We start from the raw sequence: 19,145 nt of genomic DNA, 5'->3' as shown, positions 1-19,145 counted from the left end.
CCACGCAAAGTGCAATTTAACTTAGTGACTATGTCATGTAATGCACTTCCTGTTTCAAGATTTCTTAGTATATGGTCATTTAAAACACCTCACGGCAAGCAATTTATTTTGCTTACTGACCTCAAGCCACTGCTTTCCTCCCACCAACGTATTTTGACGCGAACTATCTTACCTCTGCTCCTGAGTATGCATCAGTTTGAAGGATGAGTTCATCCAGGTCAACTTCATTACTGACAGGCATGGAGTGAAACTGCAGCTTAAATATTTCCCTTCTTGTTGCTGCATCCGGTAAAGGCACATAGATGATTCTATCAATTCTTCCAGGTCGCATCAAAGCCTATAAAGAAAATGAGGCAACATGAATTAACCGGGCTCAGAACTGACATTCCACCTCAAAGATACCTAGGGAAAGATGTCTGGAATTTCACGAACAATCCACTATTATCCATAATTGGTAAATAAAACAAGTACCAGAGATTGCATAACCTGTCACAGATACAAACAATGTCAAGAGTACTTTTGAAAATAGAAGGCTAGGCGCGGTGGCTCACGCCTGTAATCCCAGCACTTTGGGAGGCTGAGGTGGGTGGATCAGGAGGTCAGGGGTTCAAGACCAGCTTGGCCAACATGATGAAATCCTGTCTCTACTAAAAATACAAAAAAAAAAAAAAAATTAGCCAGGCGTGGTGATGGGCGCCTGTAATCCCAGCTACTTGGGAGGCTAAGGCACAGAACTGCTTGAACCCAGGAGGTAGAGGTTGCAGTGAACCAAGATTGCCCCACTGCACTCCAGCCTTGGTGACAGAGCAAGACTCTGTCTCAAAAAAAAAAAAAAAAAAAAAAGAGAAGCAATATTTATGGGAGGGTTTCCGTTCTCAGCAATTATCAGGTGAATAAAAGATTACTATTCTCTTTTCAAAAATGTGCAAATAATTTGCACTCATTATATCGAAAGGAATTTTTTTTTGTAACTTCCTTAAATAACTATTAAAATATGGTTTAAGGACAGGCATGATGGCTCACCCCTGTAATCCCAGCACTTTGTGTTTTTTTTGTTTGTTTTTTTTCTTTTTGAGACAGAATCTCATCTGCCACCCGGGCTGGAGTGCAGTCTTGGCTCACTGCAAGATTCTCCTGCCTCAGCCTCCCTAGAAGCTGGGACTACAGGCACATGCCACCATGCCTGGATAATTTTTATATTTTTAGTAGAGATGGGGTTTCACTATGATGACCAGGCACGTCTCGAACTCCTGACCTCAGGAGTTTGATCCTCCTGCCTCGGCCTCCCAGAGTGCTGGGATTACAGGCGTGAGCCACCATGCCCAGCCAATCTCAGCACTTTGGAAGGGCAAGGAGGGCGGATTGCTTGAGTCCAGGAGTTCGAGACCAGCCTGGGCAACATGACAAAACACCATCTCTACAAAAGAATACAAAAATTAGCTGGGCACGGTGGTGCATGCCTGTAGTCCCAGCCACTCAGGAGGCTAAGGTGAGAGGATCACTGGAGCCCAGGAGGCAGAGGTTGCAGTGAGCCGAGATAGCACTACTGCACTCCAGTCTGGGTGACAGAGTGAGATTCCATTAAAAAAAAAATCTGTATCTATATCTATATCTATATCTATATCTCTGTATCTATAGCTGGGCTAAGCTGTTAGCTGTTTCAGAGATACCTCAAAATAGCACAGTTGTAATAAGAGAATACTTCTAGAGCTGAATGCAGTCAAATGAGCCTTCCTAATATTTTACTAGAGGCTAATGCCTACATTATTTTATAGCTAGTTAATTCACTTATTCAGAAAAATTTGGTGAGCATGTATTACATACCAGACATTGCTCTTGGTAATAGGAGAAAGCATGAACAAGATACGTACAATTGACTATTGTGATGGTTATACATATCTGTGAATATACTAAAAATCAATGAATTAAATATTTCAAATAGTGAATTTTACGATACGTGAATTATCTCAAAGTGGTTGAAAAGAGGTATGTGTCTAAAATCTCTCTGTGTATCTACAGAAGGAATGTGGCAAGTTTTAGCAACTTTTAAAAAGAACAAAGTGGAAAAACTTACACTACTTGACTTCAAAATTTATAATGCTAAAGAAACAAGATAGCATGAGAGTATCTAGAGGATAAAGATACAGAGAAATAAAATAGAAAAAGGAAGTCCATATTGATTTTAAGGCACCAACAAGGAAATTATCTTAGGAAATGGTACTGTGAATACTAGAAGTCCATATGAAAAAAATGAACACTGACCCTTACCTCACAGCATACTGAAAAATAAACTTGAAATATATGAGTTAAAACTATAAAACTTCTAGAAGTATTAAAAAAAATGGATAAACTGGTCTTTACAAAAATCAAAACAAAATTTCTCTTCAAAAGGTACCTTTAGAAAATAAAAAGACAAGTCACAGACTGGGATAAAATATTCACAATATGCATATTTGACAAAGGGCTTGTATCCAAACTATATAAAGAATCCTCACAATTCAATAATAGAAAAATAAACAACCCAAAGTAACTGAACTAAAAATTTGAACATACTTGCTAACCATACAGCTTCCTTTGTGAAGTAAGTATGTGAAAAGATACTTAACATCATTAGTTATCAGATCAATGCGAATTTAAACCACAGTGAGATACCATTACATTATCATAAGAATGATGAAAATTAAAGACACTAACAATAACAAAGACCGATCAAGGACACGGAGCAGCTAGAACTTACATACACTGTTAATAGGAATATAAAATAGTACAACCACTTTGGAAAGCTATTTGTCAGCTTCTTAAGAAGTTAAACCTAACAACCTAATTATTTCACTCCTAGGTAGTTACCTAAGAAGAAAAAACCCATATCTACACAAAGACTTATATATGGAAGTTCACAGATTTTCCTCTACCTCCTGCGCTCAAGTGATCCTCTCTTCTCAGCCTCCCAGGTAGCTGGAATCACAGGTGTGCACCACCATGCCCAGCTTTTTTTTTTTTTTTTTTTTTTTTTGAGGTGGCGCTTCACTCTTGTTGCTCAGGCTGGAGTGCAATGGTGCAATCTCTGCTCACTGCAACCTCCGCCTCCTGGGTTCAAGCGATTCTCCCACCTAAGCCTCCCAAGTAGCTGGGATTATAGGTGCCCACCACCATGCCTGGCTAATTTTTTGTATTTTTATTAGAGATGGGGTTTTGCCATATTGGCCGGGCTGGTCTCAAACTCTTGACCTCAGGTGATCCGCCTGCCACGGCCTCCCAAAGTGCTGGGATTACAGGCTTGAGCCACTGCACCTGGCCCCAGCTATTTCTTTTGTATTTTCAGTAAAGATGGGGTCTTGCCATGTTGCTCAGGTTGGTCTCAAATGCCTACGTCCAAGTGATCCACCCACCTTGGCCTCCTAAAGTGCTGAGATTACAGGTGTGAGCCACTGTGCCTGGCCCACAGCAGCTTTATTCACAATAGCTAAAATTGTAAACAACCCAAATGAGTGAATAGTTAAAATATATAATGGAATACTACTCAACAATAGAAAGGAAATAATGAACACTGAACAATGTGCATGAGTCTCATCATGCTGAGTCAAATAGAACAGACATAAAATAGTACATACTGCATTTATATAAAATATTTACAAAGTCTAATCTGATCTATAGTAGCAAAAAGCAGACTAGTGGTTGACTGCAACCTGAGGAAGAGGGAAAGATGGACTGCAAAGGGACAAAAGCAATCTTTTGAAGGTGATGGGGATGTTCTGCACCTTAATTGCAGACATGGTTTCACAGGTCTACACATGTCTAAATTAATTGACTTGTACATATAAGTTGACACAATTATTGTATGTAAGCTGAAACTAAATAAAAAGGATTAATAAAGAGTAGTAACTTGCATTTGTTAGACTCCCAGTATTTATAAATCAGTAAATTTAAAGGGGAATAAAGGTATTTTCAAATTTCTCAGTCTGGAAAGATTATCTTCTTTGACTAAGGAGTTTGGGAAAAATCACATAAGAAGTCATGTAAGAGAAAGACTACTTATTTAACGAGCTGTGACAGATCAATTTCTATGATTTAGCCATCAATTTGGTGACATATATTACAACCATTTCACAATCTCATAGTTAATTTGTTTTGTTTTTGTTTGTTTGTTGTTTTGTTTTAATGTACTTCACCATGTTCATAGTTAGAATTCCAAACAGACTGTTAAAATACATGGGGTCAAGACCATCATATCTCATACCAGTGCTTTATAAAATACTTGAGTGAATGTTAACAAATGTAGGGTTTTCTTGTTAAATAAATTCGGAGAACACTGTGTAGAAACAAAATAAAAGGTTTGTATAGGTTTCTATATGAAGGAATTTTTGTAACTTACATTAATGGGTAATAAAAATATCCAGGAGAAACCTATGGTAGTATGTAAAAATTCTATTTTAAATTCCCAAACTCTAATCATGGAACATCTCAAAAACTAATACTCCTTTTCCACTTTGGAAAATGCTGTTGTATACTTTTTATATATGTTATGATACCTAGAAGAGGGTGATTGTCTACCAAATATCTATCAATCAATTCTTATACACAAATTAGCTGGCAAACATTCAATTAGGAAAAATCATAAAATAAATATATTTCCCTTGCCTAAAAATGAGTGTTTTAATTCTTTGCAGACAATTCTATACACCTAACATTAATTCATTAAATCTAAATCATGCATAATTAGTTTTCTTAAAATGTATTTTATCAAAGAATTCAAAACTCTATTTCAATCATGGAAATCACTTCTTTCTATCTAAAACAAATACAGGACTCAGGAAATAAAGATGATTTCAGTAAATACATATTTACAAAATTGAAAATGTTATCTAAGACAAATAACATTAATATTTATATAGTGCTTAAGCATCTATGAAGCATCTTCCACATACTATAGCTCATTTAATATTCCCCCAAATTTTGGGAATTAGATATTATTATATCCTTATTAAGACAAAGAAAATGAGGCTCAAGGTCATATAATAACTTACAGAAACTGGGCTGAAATCTGGGGTTTCTAAATGTTGAATCAGTCCTTTTTAATTTTACTATTTTGACACTACAGGATACTCATTATTGATGAACAAACAAAATTCTCTTTCTGAAATACAACTAACAAAGTTAAACAATTCTCTTATCAAAAAAATTATTAAGCATCTACTATGTGCCAGACTGATTTACTTGCTTGGGATAAAGCCGTGGAGAGCTTGGTTCGTTTTTTAAAGTTGAAGTTGTCCTTTTCACCCTACTGGAGTAACAATTCTAGGCTATTTTAAAATTTCCTTTCTAATAGTTGAAAGAACACAGCAAAGGATATAGAGCATACATGTCAGCTAAGTCACTGGAACACTCAGCATACATCTGTGTGTGCTTATTTATTTATTTATTTTTAGCTGTAGCTATCCTCAGGCAGTGCAGGTTGAGTATACTTCAATGATTATAACATTGTCTGGGCCAACAGCCAGCTAGGCTTTTTCTGGCCTGATCTTGTCAGTGAAAGTTATGCTTAAAAAATAGTAGGAAAGAGCCTTCCTTCCTGTAGAACTCTGAATGAGTTAACACCCTTCCTAGAATTTCTTTAAAAATACTGTTTTGTGATATTAGGGTGGAAGAATGTATTCTGAATGATAGCATGTTCTATTATTATTAAAATCACCATATGACAATTCAATGAAAAAACAAGTCAAGGCTTTCTAATACTCTGAACCCTTCTGGCTGCAAGGCAATGTTGGATATTGTGGTCTCTCCATTAAAACTTTATTAAAAAAACAAATCATAGAACAAACTCCCTTTCTGAGAACTTATTCAAGACCTTGGGCAAGTCTCTACATCTGTAACAGCCTCAGTTTCCTCATGTGTGAAAATGAAGGCAGTTCTTTAATTACAGGTGCCTATGTGCATTTGACAAAAATTCCCCTCAAACTATACATAGGCAAAAATACCCCCAATTTTGCAAATAATTCCAGGGAGTTCACCTGAAATCTGCTTGTGTGCTCCAGACTAAAAATTATCATATTGGATGACCTTTTAAATGGGCCTTCCAACTCCCAGTTCTAGGATCCCCTGCCATTCTTATACAACAAAATATCCACAGCTTACACTGCATAGTCATTACTGTAAACGTGTTAGTTTATTATGAAACCAATATCCTTCTTTTCTTCTGACCTTTATATCAAGGACTTAAAACATCTGGTATTTCACATGAAGGAGTCTTAACTATCAAACCTTACACCGCAATTATAAGGCTGCCTTTTCTTTTTTATAAATTCTGAAATTCAACACTTATAGTTGTTTCATGTTCTATCAAATGCTCAAATCTAATTTCATTAACATAGACATACTTGTTCAGACAAAAGTATTAAAATAGACACCTTGAAAAATCAGGTCCCATTGGCTCCCATTCATTTAAAATAATCAACAAGGGTGTGTGTGTGTATATAGGGAGTGCCTTCCTCTAGGAAAGGAAAGCAGCATTGAGCCTTTATACTTTAATAAAAACATATCAATGAATCATGATTCATGGAGAGAATAGTTCCAGAAACCAGAGAGAGAGGTGGATCTTTGGTAACAGCTCTGAATTATCTCAAAGAAACCTTGGATTTATTCTAGGTATCTCTTTCTTCCTTTAAATCTGACTAATGCATAGACCTGGCTAACACTACTTAAATCTCTCTTAAAACTGTCACTTCTACTCATTTTTCTTTATTGTGTATATGTGTGTTTGTTTACTGTCTGTCTTTCCCAACAGACTATAGACTGTATGTAATGGCAGGAATCATTCATTTTATTAAACACTGTAAGCTCAGCTATGGCACATATAAGGCACCCATTAAATGTTTACTCAATGAAATCAAGCCAACATAATCATTTGTCTAGAATATCATAACTGCTGTGCTAGTTGTTTTTCTGCCAGCAGTCTTATTCTTTCCCTCTTTTTCTTTGCTTTATCTACATCATGGCTAACGTGATCATTCTAACTGCAAATACCTTAACTTCCTATTTTCTCATCATTTAATTGTACATCAAAGAAAAAAGTCCAAGTTCAAGTACAGCATTTCTCACCCTGTGAGAAAAGAAAAGGAGCTGTAGATAAGATAGGAGTTACACTAAAATTATAGAAACTTGAAATGCTATATTTGAACTTGGACTTACTCAGGAGCACCTAAACACCCAGTTAGTAACACGTTAGCATCACCACGCTGCCTTCTGCCTCCCTATTTTCATATATACTTCTCCCTCTGCTCAGAATGACATTTTATCTTCTTGTCTATCAGGGAAGCTCCACTTCTTGTTCAAGTCTCAGCTTAAAAGTCTTCTCTTTTATTGAAACTTCTATGACTCTTCCAAGGACATAAATGAATTTTAAACTTGTAATTTGGCATACAAGGTTAAAAGTGAGGGCAAAAGCATCAGCTTAACTGGAGGAAAATTCTAGCTCAGTCACTTATTAGCTGTGTATTTGGACAAATCAGCAGGTGTTTTTATATCTGTATTGATATAATATGCTTAGCTCAGTGTTTGGCATATGGCATGTATGCTTCAGTAAGTATTAAATGCTATTATAGTGATTACTGTTCTTATATAATTATCTTCAGTACTTGATTATGAGATCCTTGAATATAGGCAATGTTAGTAATCTCTGAATTCTTAATACATGGCAGATGTTAATGCTCGTTGAATAAATGGAACAATGAGCTAGGAGGTTAGAATAATAGATTGAAAAGTCAAGTCAAAATACAGATTCTTGATTTTCACTTCTAAATCTCAGTATTTAAAAAGAATTGATATTTAGCAATTCTCTACTTGCCCCCTTCTCTCCCTGTTTCTTACTATAGCCTCTGAAATGCTCAATTCATGACCCTTTCCTAATAGATAGAAGAAACATGCTTGCTGTCTGCAATAGAAACTTGATAGAGGGATCAGCTCTTACAGAGGCCCAGAACATTCCTGTATCTATTAAATCTTTCCATGTGTGGGTTCACATTACTTAGCCTAGAGATGTACAAAGCTAACTTTTGAAAATGTTGCTGTATCTTTGACTTTAGCTGCTGTCTTTTAAAGCTTGAAATTCTCAATGTTCCAGGAACACAATTTCATGATAACTCTTATGCAATTTAGTAATTTTTAAAAGTGTAATTACACTGGGAGAAGAATGACTTTAGAGACTAATAAAATAAGCAGTAGTATGTAAAATCCATGACAGCCTATGCAAGGAGCACTCTGCATTATATTATTTGGCAATTAAGCTTTTGGGACATTGAAAAATAATGTAAATTACTTCAGTCTGGGTAAGTATCTGCTGAACAGGTATCAGAAAACAAAAACATATTTTATATCAAATTTGAATTAAAAAGTCTTAACTACCCACAAGATATTTTAAAAGTAACTAAAAAGACACCTACTAGACAATTTTGTGTGTGTGCGAAGCACTGTGAGGAAAACACAGAAGCATATGACTTGGTCCTTACCTTAAAGAACTTTAAAAAGTATAAAAAGATCAACACTCAAACAACTAACTGCAGCAAGCTTTGATCAACAGGCTAAGACACTAGTAGAAAATGAAAAAATACATAATAATTACCAAATTAAGTAAGAATTTAAGGATGAGGTGAGTCAAATTATACTTGATTCATGCTGATACTAAAAGCCAATCATTTAATGAGATAAAACCAGAGACATTTACATAACCCATACATAAAACTTTTTTGGAAAAGCAGAAATAGTTATGAGAGGAATGTGTTAGAGATCAAAATCGATCAGGCTAGGCACAGTGGCACACACACGACTGTAATCCCAGCACTTTGGGTGGCCAAGGTGGGCAGATTGCTTGAGCTCAGGCATTTGAGACTAGCCTAGGCAACATGGCAAAACCCCATCTCTACAAAAAAACCCCACAAAAATTAGCCGGGTGTGGTGGCACACACCTGTAATCCCAGCTGAGGTGGGAGGATCACTTGAGCCCAGGAGGTTGAGGCCCAGGGAGCCATCCACCACTGCGCTCCAGCCTGAGTGACAGGGTAAGACCCTGTCTCAAAAGAAACAAAAGATCAATTACACTTAAAATAAGCAATAGGTTCTGTTAAACAAAGGAACCAATTTTCATAATTTTTCTCTTAGAACTTTTAGCTTAGTAAATCTTTTCACAAGAAATATTTTGAGATCTTTCAACTTTAGAGTATAGCTAAGTGGATGGTAATGATATATATATTTATATTAGTAATAGTACACACACACACGCATACAAGTAAGCATACATACCCTTTACATAAGTAACCCATTTGTATTTATGAAATCATGGGCAATATAATTTATGGGGGAAAGAAACTGTTTCCAAAAAGCCAAGGAAGGGAGATTTTTATTTGTATGTTTAAAAACAAAATCATTAATGGTGTAGTAGGTGTAACCTTAAAATTAAGCTTTTACAAATGGGTCAGAAAATGGAAAGAGAATTTCTAAGGATCAAAATTAATTGATTTAAGATAAGACTTTAATTGGAAACAAAGAGCTTCACATATCCTTAAAAAAAAGTCCAGAAACATTTCCCTAATCCAAATGAACCAGGCTTTAAATGACAAGGAGGGGAAATTTACCAGATTGACAATTCGAGAAAAGACAGAATGAATATTATAAGCAAAGAAGAAAAGCAATGCACAAACCATTCCTGGGAGGGGGAAAAGGTTTACTGTGGTCACATGTAGGGCAGACTTTCCCAGTGGTTACATTGGGAATGGATTAGAGGATATGCTTAAGATATTGTTTCCTTCAGATCTCAGAAGGGCCAGAAAGCTCAGAGAAGCCAGAGACTTTAGGCAGTCAGACAGTGGTATCATCTAGTTATTATTCCATGTGTGACATGTCATGGAAAATTTGGGAAGCACTGGTGGAGGATGCTTAGAAACATGGGGACATGAAGGTAGATTAAGAAAAAAAATCCACAGGTATAATTACATTACATATGGTATGTAATGCCAAGGAGTTTGGTCCTCATCTCATAGTCCATAGCAAATTGCAGAAGGTCTTTAATGAGGAGAGAGACAGGCTTGATTTTCTGTTTAAGAAAGTAAACAATTCTGGCAGCAGTGTGGAGGAAGCACAGGAATGAAGTGCAACTTCCAGTTAGGAAACTAACACAATTTTGAGGCCCTAAATTAGAACATGAATAACAGCAGAGGCAGTGAACCTGAAGAGGACAATTTTAGAGATGTCTTTGAAGTATAACTGCCCAGTGTTTTCAACTTATTATTAGACACTTTCCCCTTTTGACAATGCCACTCCATTGTGCAAAGGGAGATGAAGATAAAAAAGAATTTATTTTAAATAGATTTGTAATTATTCTGCAAAGAGAAACACTATCTGCTAAATTAAAACCTGGATTTTAACAAGGTTCCATGACTTGACTTTTCAACTGCTGGAGATGCTTTTTAAATAATACTTCAATTTGTATTATAACTTTAAATTATATTCAATACAAGTTTAAAGTTGATTTAAGAGAATCACTTCCCCATAAAGCTGAAAAAGTTGTGGGAGTCTTTAGTGCTTAGTCTGAGGCTTCACAGGGCAGTTCAATCCCACAGACGTTTGCTGAGTATCTACTATGTGTCAGGCATAGGATTAGGTACTAGGGTTATAATGTTCTTTGTTCTTTATAAAATAATTCATTTGAAACAGATTTCTGTATGTCAACATGTGAGCATATGTTTGTATTAAAACAAATAAATCAATCAGTCTGTAGGCTCTCTGTCTAATGTTGGGCTTGTTCAGTTCTGTAAAAACCTGCAGCACTGTGCAAGAAAAGACTTGATGCATTTGACAGCAGGTGTTTAGGAAAAATGCACCACAGTAAGTAGCAGCAATTGACGATGAGCACAAAATGATGAGAACAGAAGAAAAAAAAACTTAGCATGCACACACATACACATACTTAAGTTATTTTATTAGCATATTTTCTTCGTCCATTTCTATTAAAGAGTCATTTTACAAAGTCAAAACAGTATGTATCCAGCGCTAAGCCAAATTCTTTCTCTTGTAAAAAGTGAATCTGCTTTTTGAAAAACTATAGGGGCCAAGTGAAAACAATGCAAGCTAACCTTTCCTATGTCTCTATAAAATTCACTCTTTAAAAAGGGTCTCCATAAAGTAGAATAGGAGTGAAGAATTTACTTAGATATTTACATATTTTATGATATTTAAAAATATATAAACCCATGGGTTCTTAATGGGGGTAAGGTGGTAGTGGCAGTGGGGAGAAATGACCTGTCCTCTGCTTCTTTTCCCAGCATCATCTCCTGTTATTTGATCCCTCCAGGCCCTTTACCGTCTACCAATACCGAACTCCTTGTACTTCCCCTAAAATTGCTATAAGCATATTCTTCACCCCTCTCTAATTTATAAGTAGTGATCTCTATCTGAACAGTCCTGCCTACCCCCAGGCCATGTACTCCAGGAAAATCCTAGTTATTCGTTCAAATTATTTCTATACAAACAAAGAAACTGTCATTTTCTTCTCTATATTACTCCTAAATATTGTTCACATTTCTTTTGCACATATCACACAACAGTTGTTTATATTTTCTAATGCCCCCACTGAACTGTAAGATATTCAAAGGACATATATTTTTTCCCAATTTAAAAAGAAATTACAATGTCAGGTGATCTGCCTACAGACACCTACTAGGTATACAGAAGCATGCAGACAAGAAATATATAAGATAGCAGGTGGTACCAAAAACATGTTGCTCAGAATATGTGTTTCTGGATAACTAAGGTTTTTAACTCATTACATATAAACGATTTTTAAAAACCTAAAATGAAAGTCTTCTGATATATACTACAAAGAATGGATGACACAGTAAATGTAAACAAAGGTTTTCTTGTTGACTCAAAGTCTTCTTTTCCCTCTCCATCATTCTTAAACAATATTCTGTGCTGAAGTTATTAGATGTTGAGGATACAGATGCAGTAGGACAGATTTATACAATGTGACTTGAACGGGCACCAAAGGACTGATGGGTTGCACAGTGGTGACTCTGAGCGGTGATGCAGAGCTGTGGATACTGCCTGCCTGCACTTGAAGAGTTCATCAATGTTTCCACGTCCTCTGAGAAGAACAGGGTGTTTCTGTCTCTCACCCCAAAGAGACATTGTCTGTGTTTTCTATTCCTGCCACCCCTCATTTTTTTTTAAGGTACAAAATATCAAGATACAGAAGCTATTTCTTATCAATCCCACCAGAGTGCAGCAGGGCTGTTTTATCCTTTTCTTTGCCTTTCGTTTTCTTTCTCTCAGGCTGGTCCCAGACCATGTCTGAGTTCCCTCAGTCCTGCTTTGGGTGTTCAGTGCACCTTTCTTTTTCCTTGTCTCTGATGCCTTGTCTGATAATACATATTATGAGGTTTGTCTTTTTTTTTTCTTTTTCTTTTTAAATCTTACATATTTCACAGTTCAAAATTCTGGCTCTATTACTTACTGAGTTTATTTATTTGAGACAGGGTCTTGCTCTGTTGCCCAGGCTGGACTGCAGTAGCGCGATCATGGCTCACTACAGCCTTGACCTCCCGGGTCCAAGTGATCCTCACACCTCAGCCTCCCGAATAGGTGGGACCACAGGTGTGCGCTACCACATCTGGCTAATATTTTAATTATTATTATTTTTTTTGACAGACGGGTCTCCCTATGTTGCCCAGGCTGGTCTAGAACTCCAGGACTCAAGTGATCCTCCTGCTCAGATTACAGGTGTGAACCACCACACCTGGTTGTAACTGAATTTTTAAAATTATACTTCTAGGGTTCTAGGGTACATGTGCACAACGTGCAGGTTTATTACATAGGTATACATGTGCCATGTTGGTTTGCTGCCCCCATCAACTCATCATTTACATTAGGTATTTCTCTTCCCCCCAGCCCCCCACTGCTATTGTGAACAGTGCCACAGTAAACATACATGTGCATGTGTCTTTATGGTAGCATGATTTATAATCCTTTGGGTATATACCCAGTAATGGGATGGCTGGCTCAAATGGCATTTGTAGTTCTAGATCCTTGAGGAATCACCACACTGTCTTCCACAATGGTTGAACTAATTTACACTCCCACTAACAGTGTAAAAGCACTCCTACTTCTCCACATCCTCTCCAGTATCTGTTGTTTCCTGACTTTTTAATGATTGCCATTCTAAGTGGTGTGACATGGTATCTCACTGTGGTTTTGATTTGCATTTCTCTGATGGCCAGTGATGTTGAGCATTTTTTCATGTGTCTGTTGGCTGCATAAATGTCTTCTTTTGAGAAGTGTCTGTTCATATCTGTCGCCCACTTTTTGATGGGGTTGTTTGATTTTTTCTTGTAAATTTGTTTAAGTTCTTTGTAGACTGGATATTAGCCCTTTGTCAGATGGGTAGATTGCAAAAATTTTCTGCCATTCTGTAGGTTGCCTGTTCACTCTGATGGTAGTTTCTTTTGCTGTGCAGAAGCTCTTTAGTTTAATTAGATCCCATTTATCAATTTTGGCTTTTGTTGCCATTGCTTTTGGTGTTTCAGTCATGAAGTCCTTGACCATGCCTATGTCCTGAATGGTACTGCCTAGGTTTTCTTTCGGTTTTAGGTCTTGCATTTAAGTCTTTAATATATCTTGAATTAATTTTTGTATAAGGTGTAAGGAAGGGATCCAGTTTCAGCTTTCTGCATATGGCTAGCCAGTTTTCCCAGCACCATTTATTAAATAGGGAATCCTTTCCCCATTTCTTCTTTTTGTCAGGTTTGTCAAAGATCAGATGGTTGTAGATGTGTGGTATTATTTCTCAGGCCTCTGTTCTCTACATATCTGTTTTGCTACCAGTACCATACTGTTTTGGTTACTGTAGCCTTGTAGTATATTTTGAAGTCAGTTAGTGTGATGCCTCCAGCTTTGTTCTTTTTGCTGAGGATTGTCTTGGCTATGCGGGCTCCTTTTCGGTTCCATATGAACTTTAAAGTAGTTTTTTCAAATTCTGTGAAGAAAGTCATTGGTAGCTTGATGGGGATAGCATTGAATCTATACATTACCTTGGGCAGTATGGATATTTTCACGATATTGATTCTTCCCATCTTCCAGTTGTTTGTGTCCTCTTTTATTTCGTTGAGTAGTGGTTTGTAGTTCTCCTTGAAGAGGTCCTTCACATCCCTGTAAGTTGGATTCCTAGGTATTTTATTCTCTTTGTAGCAATTGTGAATGGGAGTTCACTTATGATTTGGCTGTTTGTCTGTTGTTGGTGTATAGGAATGCTTGTGATTTTTGCACATTGATTTTGTATCCTGAGACTTTGCTGAAGTTGCTTATCAGCTTAAGGAGATTTTGGGCTCAGACGATGGGGTTTTCTAAATATACAATCATGTCATCTGCAAACAAGGACAATATGACTTCCTCTTTTCTTAATTGAATAACATTTGTTTCTTTCTCTTGCCTGATTGCCCTGGCTAGAACTTTCAACACTATGTTGAGTAGGAGTGGTGAAAGAGGGCATCCTTGTCTTGTGCCAGTTTTCAAAGGGAATGCTTACAGTTTTTGCCCATTCAGTATGATATTGGCTGTGGGTCTGTCATACATAGCTCTTAATATTTTGAGGTATGTTCCATCAATACCTAGTTTATTGAGAGTTTTTAGCATGAAGGGCTGCTGAATTTTGTCGAAGGCCTTTTCTGCATCTATTGAGATAATGTGGTTTTTGTCTTTGGTTCTGTTTATATGATAGATTATGTTTATTGATTTGTGTATGTTGAACCAGCCTTGCATCCTGGGGATGAAGCTGACTTGATTGTTGTGGATAAGCTTTTGGATATGCTGCTGGATTCGGTTTGCCAGTATTTTATTGAGGATTTTCGTGTCAATGTTCATCAGGGATATTGGTCTAAAATTCTCTTGTGTGTGTGTGTGTGTCTCTGCCAGGCTTTGGTATCAGGATGATGCTGGCCTCATAAAATGAGTTAGGGAGGATTCCCTCTTTTTCTATTGTTTGGAATAGTTTCAGAAGGAATGGTACCAGCTCCTCTTTGTACCTCTGGTAGAATCTGTCTGTGAATCTATCTGCTCCTGGACTTTCTTTGGTTGGTAGGCTATTAATTATTGCCTCAATTTCAGAGCCTGTTATTGATCTATTCAGAGACTGAACTTCTTCCTGGTTTAGTCTTGGGAGGGTGTATATGTCCAGGAATTTATCCATTTCTTCTAGATTTTCTAGTTTATTTGCATAGAGGTGTTTATAGTATTCTCTGATGGGAGTTTGTATTTCTGTGGGATCGGTGGTGATATCCCCTTTATAATATTTTATTGCGTTTATTTGATTCTTACCCATTTACTTCTTTATTAGTCTTGTTAGCAGTCTATCAATTTTGTTGATCTTTTCAAAAAACCAGCTCCTGGATTCATCGACTTTTTGAAGGTTTTTTTTTTGTCTCTATCTCCTTCAGTTCTGTTCTGATCTTAGTTATTTCTTGCCTTCTGCTAGCTTTTGAATGTGTTTGCTCTTGCTTCTCTAGTTCTTTTAATTGTGATGTTAGGGTGTCAATTTTAGATCTTTCCAGCTTTCTCTTGTGGGCATTTAGTGCTATAAATTTCCCTCTACACACTGCTTTAAATGTGTCCCAGAGATTCTGGTACGTTGTGTCTTTGTTCTCATCTCAGAAATAAAGAACATCTTTATTTCTGTGTTATTTTGTTATTTACTCAGTAGTCATTCAGGGTCAGGCTGTTCAGTTTCCACGTAGTTGTGCGGTTTTGAGTGAATTTCTTAATACTGAGTTCTAGTTTGATTGCACTGTGGTCTGAGAGACCGTTTGTCATGATTTCCATTCTTTTGCATTTGCTGAAGAGTGCTTTACTTCCAATTATGTGGTCAATTTTAGAATAAGTGCAATGTGGTGCTGAGAAGAATGTATATTCTGCTGATTTGGGGTGAAGAGTTCTACACATATCTGTTAGGTCTGCTTGGTGCACAGCTGAGTTCAAGTCCTAGATATTCTTGTTAACCTTCTGTCTTGTTGATCTAATATTGACAGTGGTGTGTTAAAGTCTCCCATTATTATTGTGTGGGAGTAGGTCTCTAAGGACTTGCTTTATGAATCTGGGTGCTCCTGTATTGGATGCATATATATTTAGGATAGTTAGCTCTTCTTGTTGAATTTATCCCTTTACCATTATGTAATGGCCTTCTTTGTCTCTTTTGATCTTTGTTGGTTTAAAGTCTGCTTTATCAGAGACTAGGATTGCAACCTATGATTTTTCTTGCTTTCCATTTGCTTGGGAGATCTTCTTCCATTCCTTGATTTTGAGCCTATGTGCGTCTCTGCACTTGAGATGGGTCTCTTGAATATAGCACACTGATGGGTCTTGACTCTTTATCCAATTTGCCAGTCTGTGGCTTTTAGTTGGGGCATTTAGCCCACTTACATTTAAGGTTAGTATTGTTATGTGTGAATTTAATCCTGTCATTATGATGTTAGCTGATTATTTTGCTCATTAATTGATGCAGCTTCTTCATAGCATCAATGGTCTTTACAATTTGATATGTTTTTACAGTGGCTGGTACTGGTTCTTCCTTTCCATGTTTAGTGCTTCCTCAGGAGCTCTTGTAAGGCAGGCTTGGTGGTGACAAAATCTCTCAGCATTTGCTTGCCTGTAAAGGATTTTATTTCTCCTTCACTTATGAAGCTTAGTTTGGCTGGATATAAAATTCTGGGTTGAAAATTCTTTTAGGAATTTGAATCTTGGCCCCCACTCTCTGCTGGCTTGTATGGTTTCTGTCAAGAGATCGCTGTTAGTCTGATGGGCTTCCCTTTGTGGGTAACCCGACCTTTCTCTCAGGCCGCCCTTAACATTTTTTCCTTCATTTCAACCTTGGTGAATCTAAGAATTATGTGTCTTGGGGTTGCTCTTCTTGAGGAGTATCTTTGTGGTGTTCTCTGTATTTCCTGAATTTGAATGTTGGCCTGCCTTGCTAGGTTAGGGAAGTTCTCCTGGATAACATCCTGAAGAGTGTTTTCCAACTTGGTTCCATTCTCCCTGTGACTTTCAGGTACACCAATCAAATGTAGATTTGGTCTTTTCACATAGTCCCATATTTATTGGAGGCTTTGTTCATTTCTTTTTACTCTTTTTTCTCTAAACTTCTCTTCTCACTTCATTTCATTCATTTGATCTTCAATCACTGATATCCTTTCTTCCACTTGATTGAATTGGCTACTGAAACTTGTGCCTGTGTCACAAAGTTCTCATACCATGGTTTTCAGCTCCGTCAGGTCATTTAAGGTCTCCTCTACACTGTTTATTCTAGTTAACCATTCGTCTCACCTTTTTTCAAGGTTTTTAGCTTCCTTGCGATGGGTTAGAACATGCTCCTTTAGCTTGGAGAAGTTTGTTATTACCGACCTTCTGAATCCTACTTCTGTCAACTCGTTAAAGTCATTCTCTGTCCAGCTTTGTTCTGCTGCTGGTGAGGAGCTGCGATCCTTTGGAGGAGAAGAGGCACTCTGGTTTTTAGAATTTTCAGCTTTTCTGTTCTGGTTTCTCCCCATCTTTGTGGTTTAATCTACCGTTGGTCTTTGATGTTGGTGATCTATAGATGGGGTTTTGGTGTGGATGTCCTTTTTGTTGATGTTGATGCTATTCCTTTCTGTTTGTTAGTTTTTCTTCTAACAGTCAGGTCCCTCAGCTGCAGGTATCTTGGAGTTTGCTGAAGGTTCATTCCAGACCCTGCTTGCCTGGGTATCACAAGTGGAGGCTGCAGAACAGCAAATATTGCTGCCTGATCCTTCCTCTGGAAGCTTTGTCATAGAGGGAAACCCGCCTGTAAGAGGTGTCTGTCGGCCCCTACTGGGAGGTGTCTCCCAGTTAGGCTACATGGGGTCAGCGACCTACTTGAGGAGGCAGTCTGTCCATTCTCAGAGCTCAAATGCTTGCTGGGAGAACCACTGCTGTGTTCAGTGCTGTCAGACAGGGACATTTCAGTCTGCAGAAGTTACTGCTGCCTTTTGTTCAGCTATGTCCTGCCCACAGAGGTAGAGTCCATGGAGGCAGAAGGCCTTGTTGAGCTGTGGTGGGATCCACCCAGTTCAAGCTTCCTGGCCGCTTTGTTTACCTACTCAAGCTTCAGCAATGGCAGATGCCCCTCCCCCTGCCAGGCTGCAGCCTTGCAGGTTGATCTCAGACCGCTATGCTAGCAGCAAGGCTCCATGGGTGTGGGAACCATCAAGCCAGGCACGGGAGAGAATCTTCTTGTCTGCCAGTTGCTAAGAATGTGGGAAAAGCACAGTATTTGGGCAGGAGTGTACCGATATTCCAGGTACAGTCTGTCATGGCTTCCCTTGGCTAGGAGAGGAAAATCCCCCAACCCCTTCCTCTTCCTGGGTGAGGCAATGGCCCACCCTACTTCAGTTCACTCTCCATGGGCTGCACCCACTGTCCAACCAGTCCCAATGAGATGAACTAGGTACCTCAGTTGGAAATGCAGAAATCACCTGTCTACTGCGTTGATTATGCTGGGAACTGCAGACCGGAGCTGTTACTATTTGGCCATCTTGTGACGGAACTCCTTTTTTTTTTTTTTGAGACAGGGTTTCCCTCTGTCGCCCAGGCTGGAGTGCAGTGGCATGATCTCAGCTCACTGCAACCTCCACCTTCTAGGTTCAAGCGATTCTCATGCCTCAACCTCCCAAGTAGTTGTGATTACAGGTGTGCGCCACCACACCTGGCTAATTTTTGTACTTTCAGTAGAGACACGGTTTCACCATGTTGGCTAGGCTAGTCTTGAGCTCCTGGCCTCAGGAGGCCTCACTTTGATCTCCTCCCAAAGTGCTGGGATTACAGCCATCATGCCTGGCCCATAATTGAATTTTAATATGGTAATTTTCCACCTTCATTTCAAACAACTAGAAACATCTCAGGTTTAGAACACAGTCTAACAGCACCTTTGAGGCACATGGAAGGGACTGTAACCTTCCTCCATAGGGTTTGGCAAACTACAGTCTGTCCCACCACCTGTTTTTGTAAATGAAGTGTTAGAACACGGCCATGTTCAGCCATTTGCATATTATCTATGGCTATTTCCATTCTAAGTCAGCAAAGTTGAGTAGCTACAAGGAATA

The 19,145-nt window shown here is 38.0% G+C and overlaps 1 protein-coding gene across 2 annotated transcripts in view; it reads right to left on the bottom strand.

Moving 5' to 3' along the window:
- Positions 1-19,145, bottom strand: part of AFG2A (AFG2 AAA ATPase homolog A) — a 369,660-nt gene that overhangs the window by 60,804 nt on the left and 289,711 nt on the right. For both annotated transcript variants that reach the window (XM_001104133.5, XM_015139177.3), the window contains exon 15: positions 173-337. In XM_001104133.5, coding sequence (XP_001104133.2) covers positions 173-337 — 165 coding nt within the window. The remainder of the gene's footprint in view (positions 1-172; positions 338-19,145) is intronic.

The sequence above is a fragment of the Macaca mulatta genome, chromosome 5 (assembly GCF_049350105.2).
Source record: "Macaca mulatta isolate MMU2019108-1 chromosome 5, T2T-MMU8v2.0, whole genome shotgun sequence".
NCBI classification, from domain to species: Eukaryota; Metazoa; Chordata; class Mammalia; order Primates; family Cercopithecidae; genus Macaca; species Macaca mulatta.
Note: the sequence above shows the minus strand (reverse complement) of the source record. Positions and strands in the feature narration are given on the sequence as shown.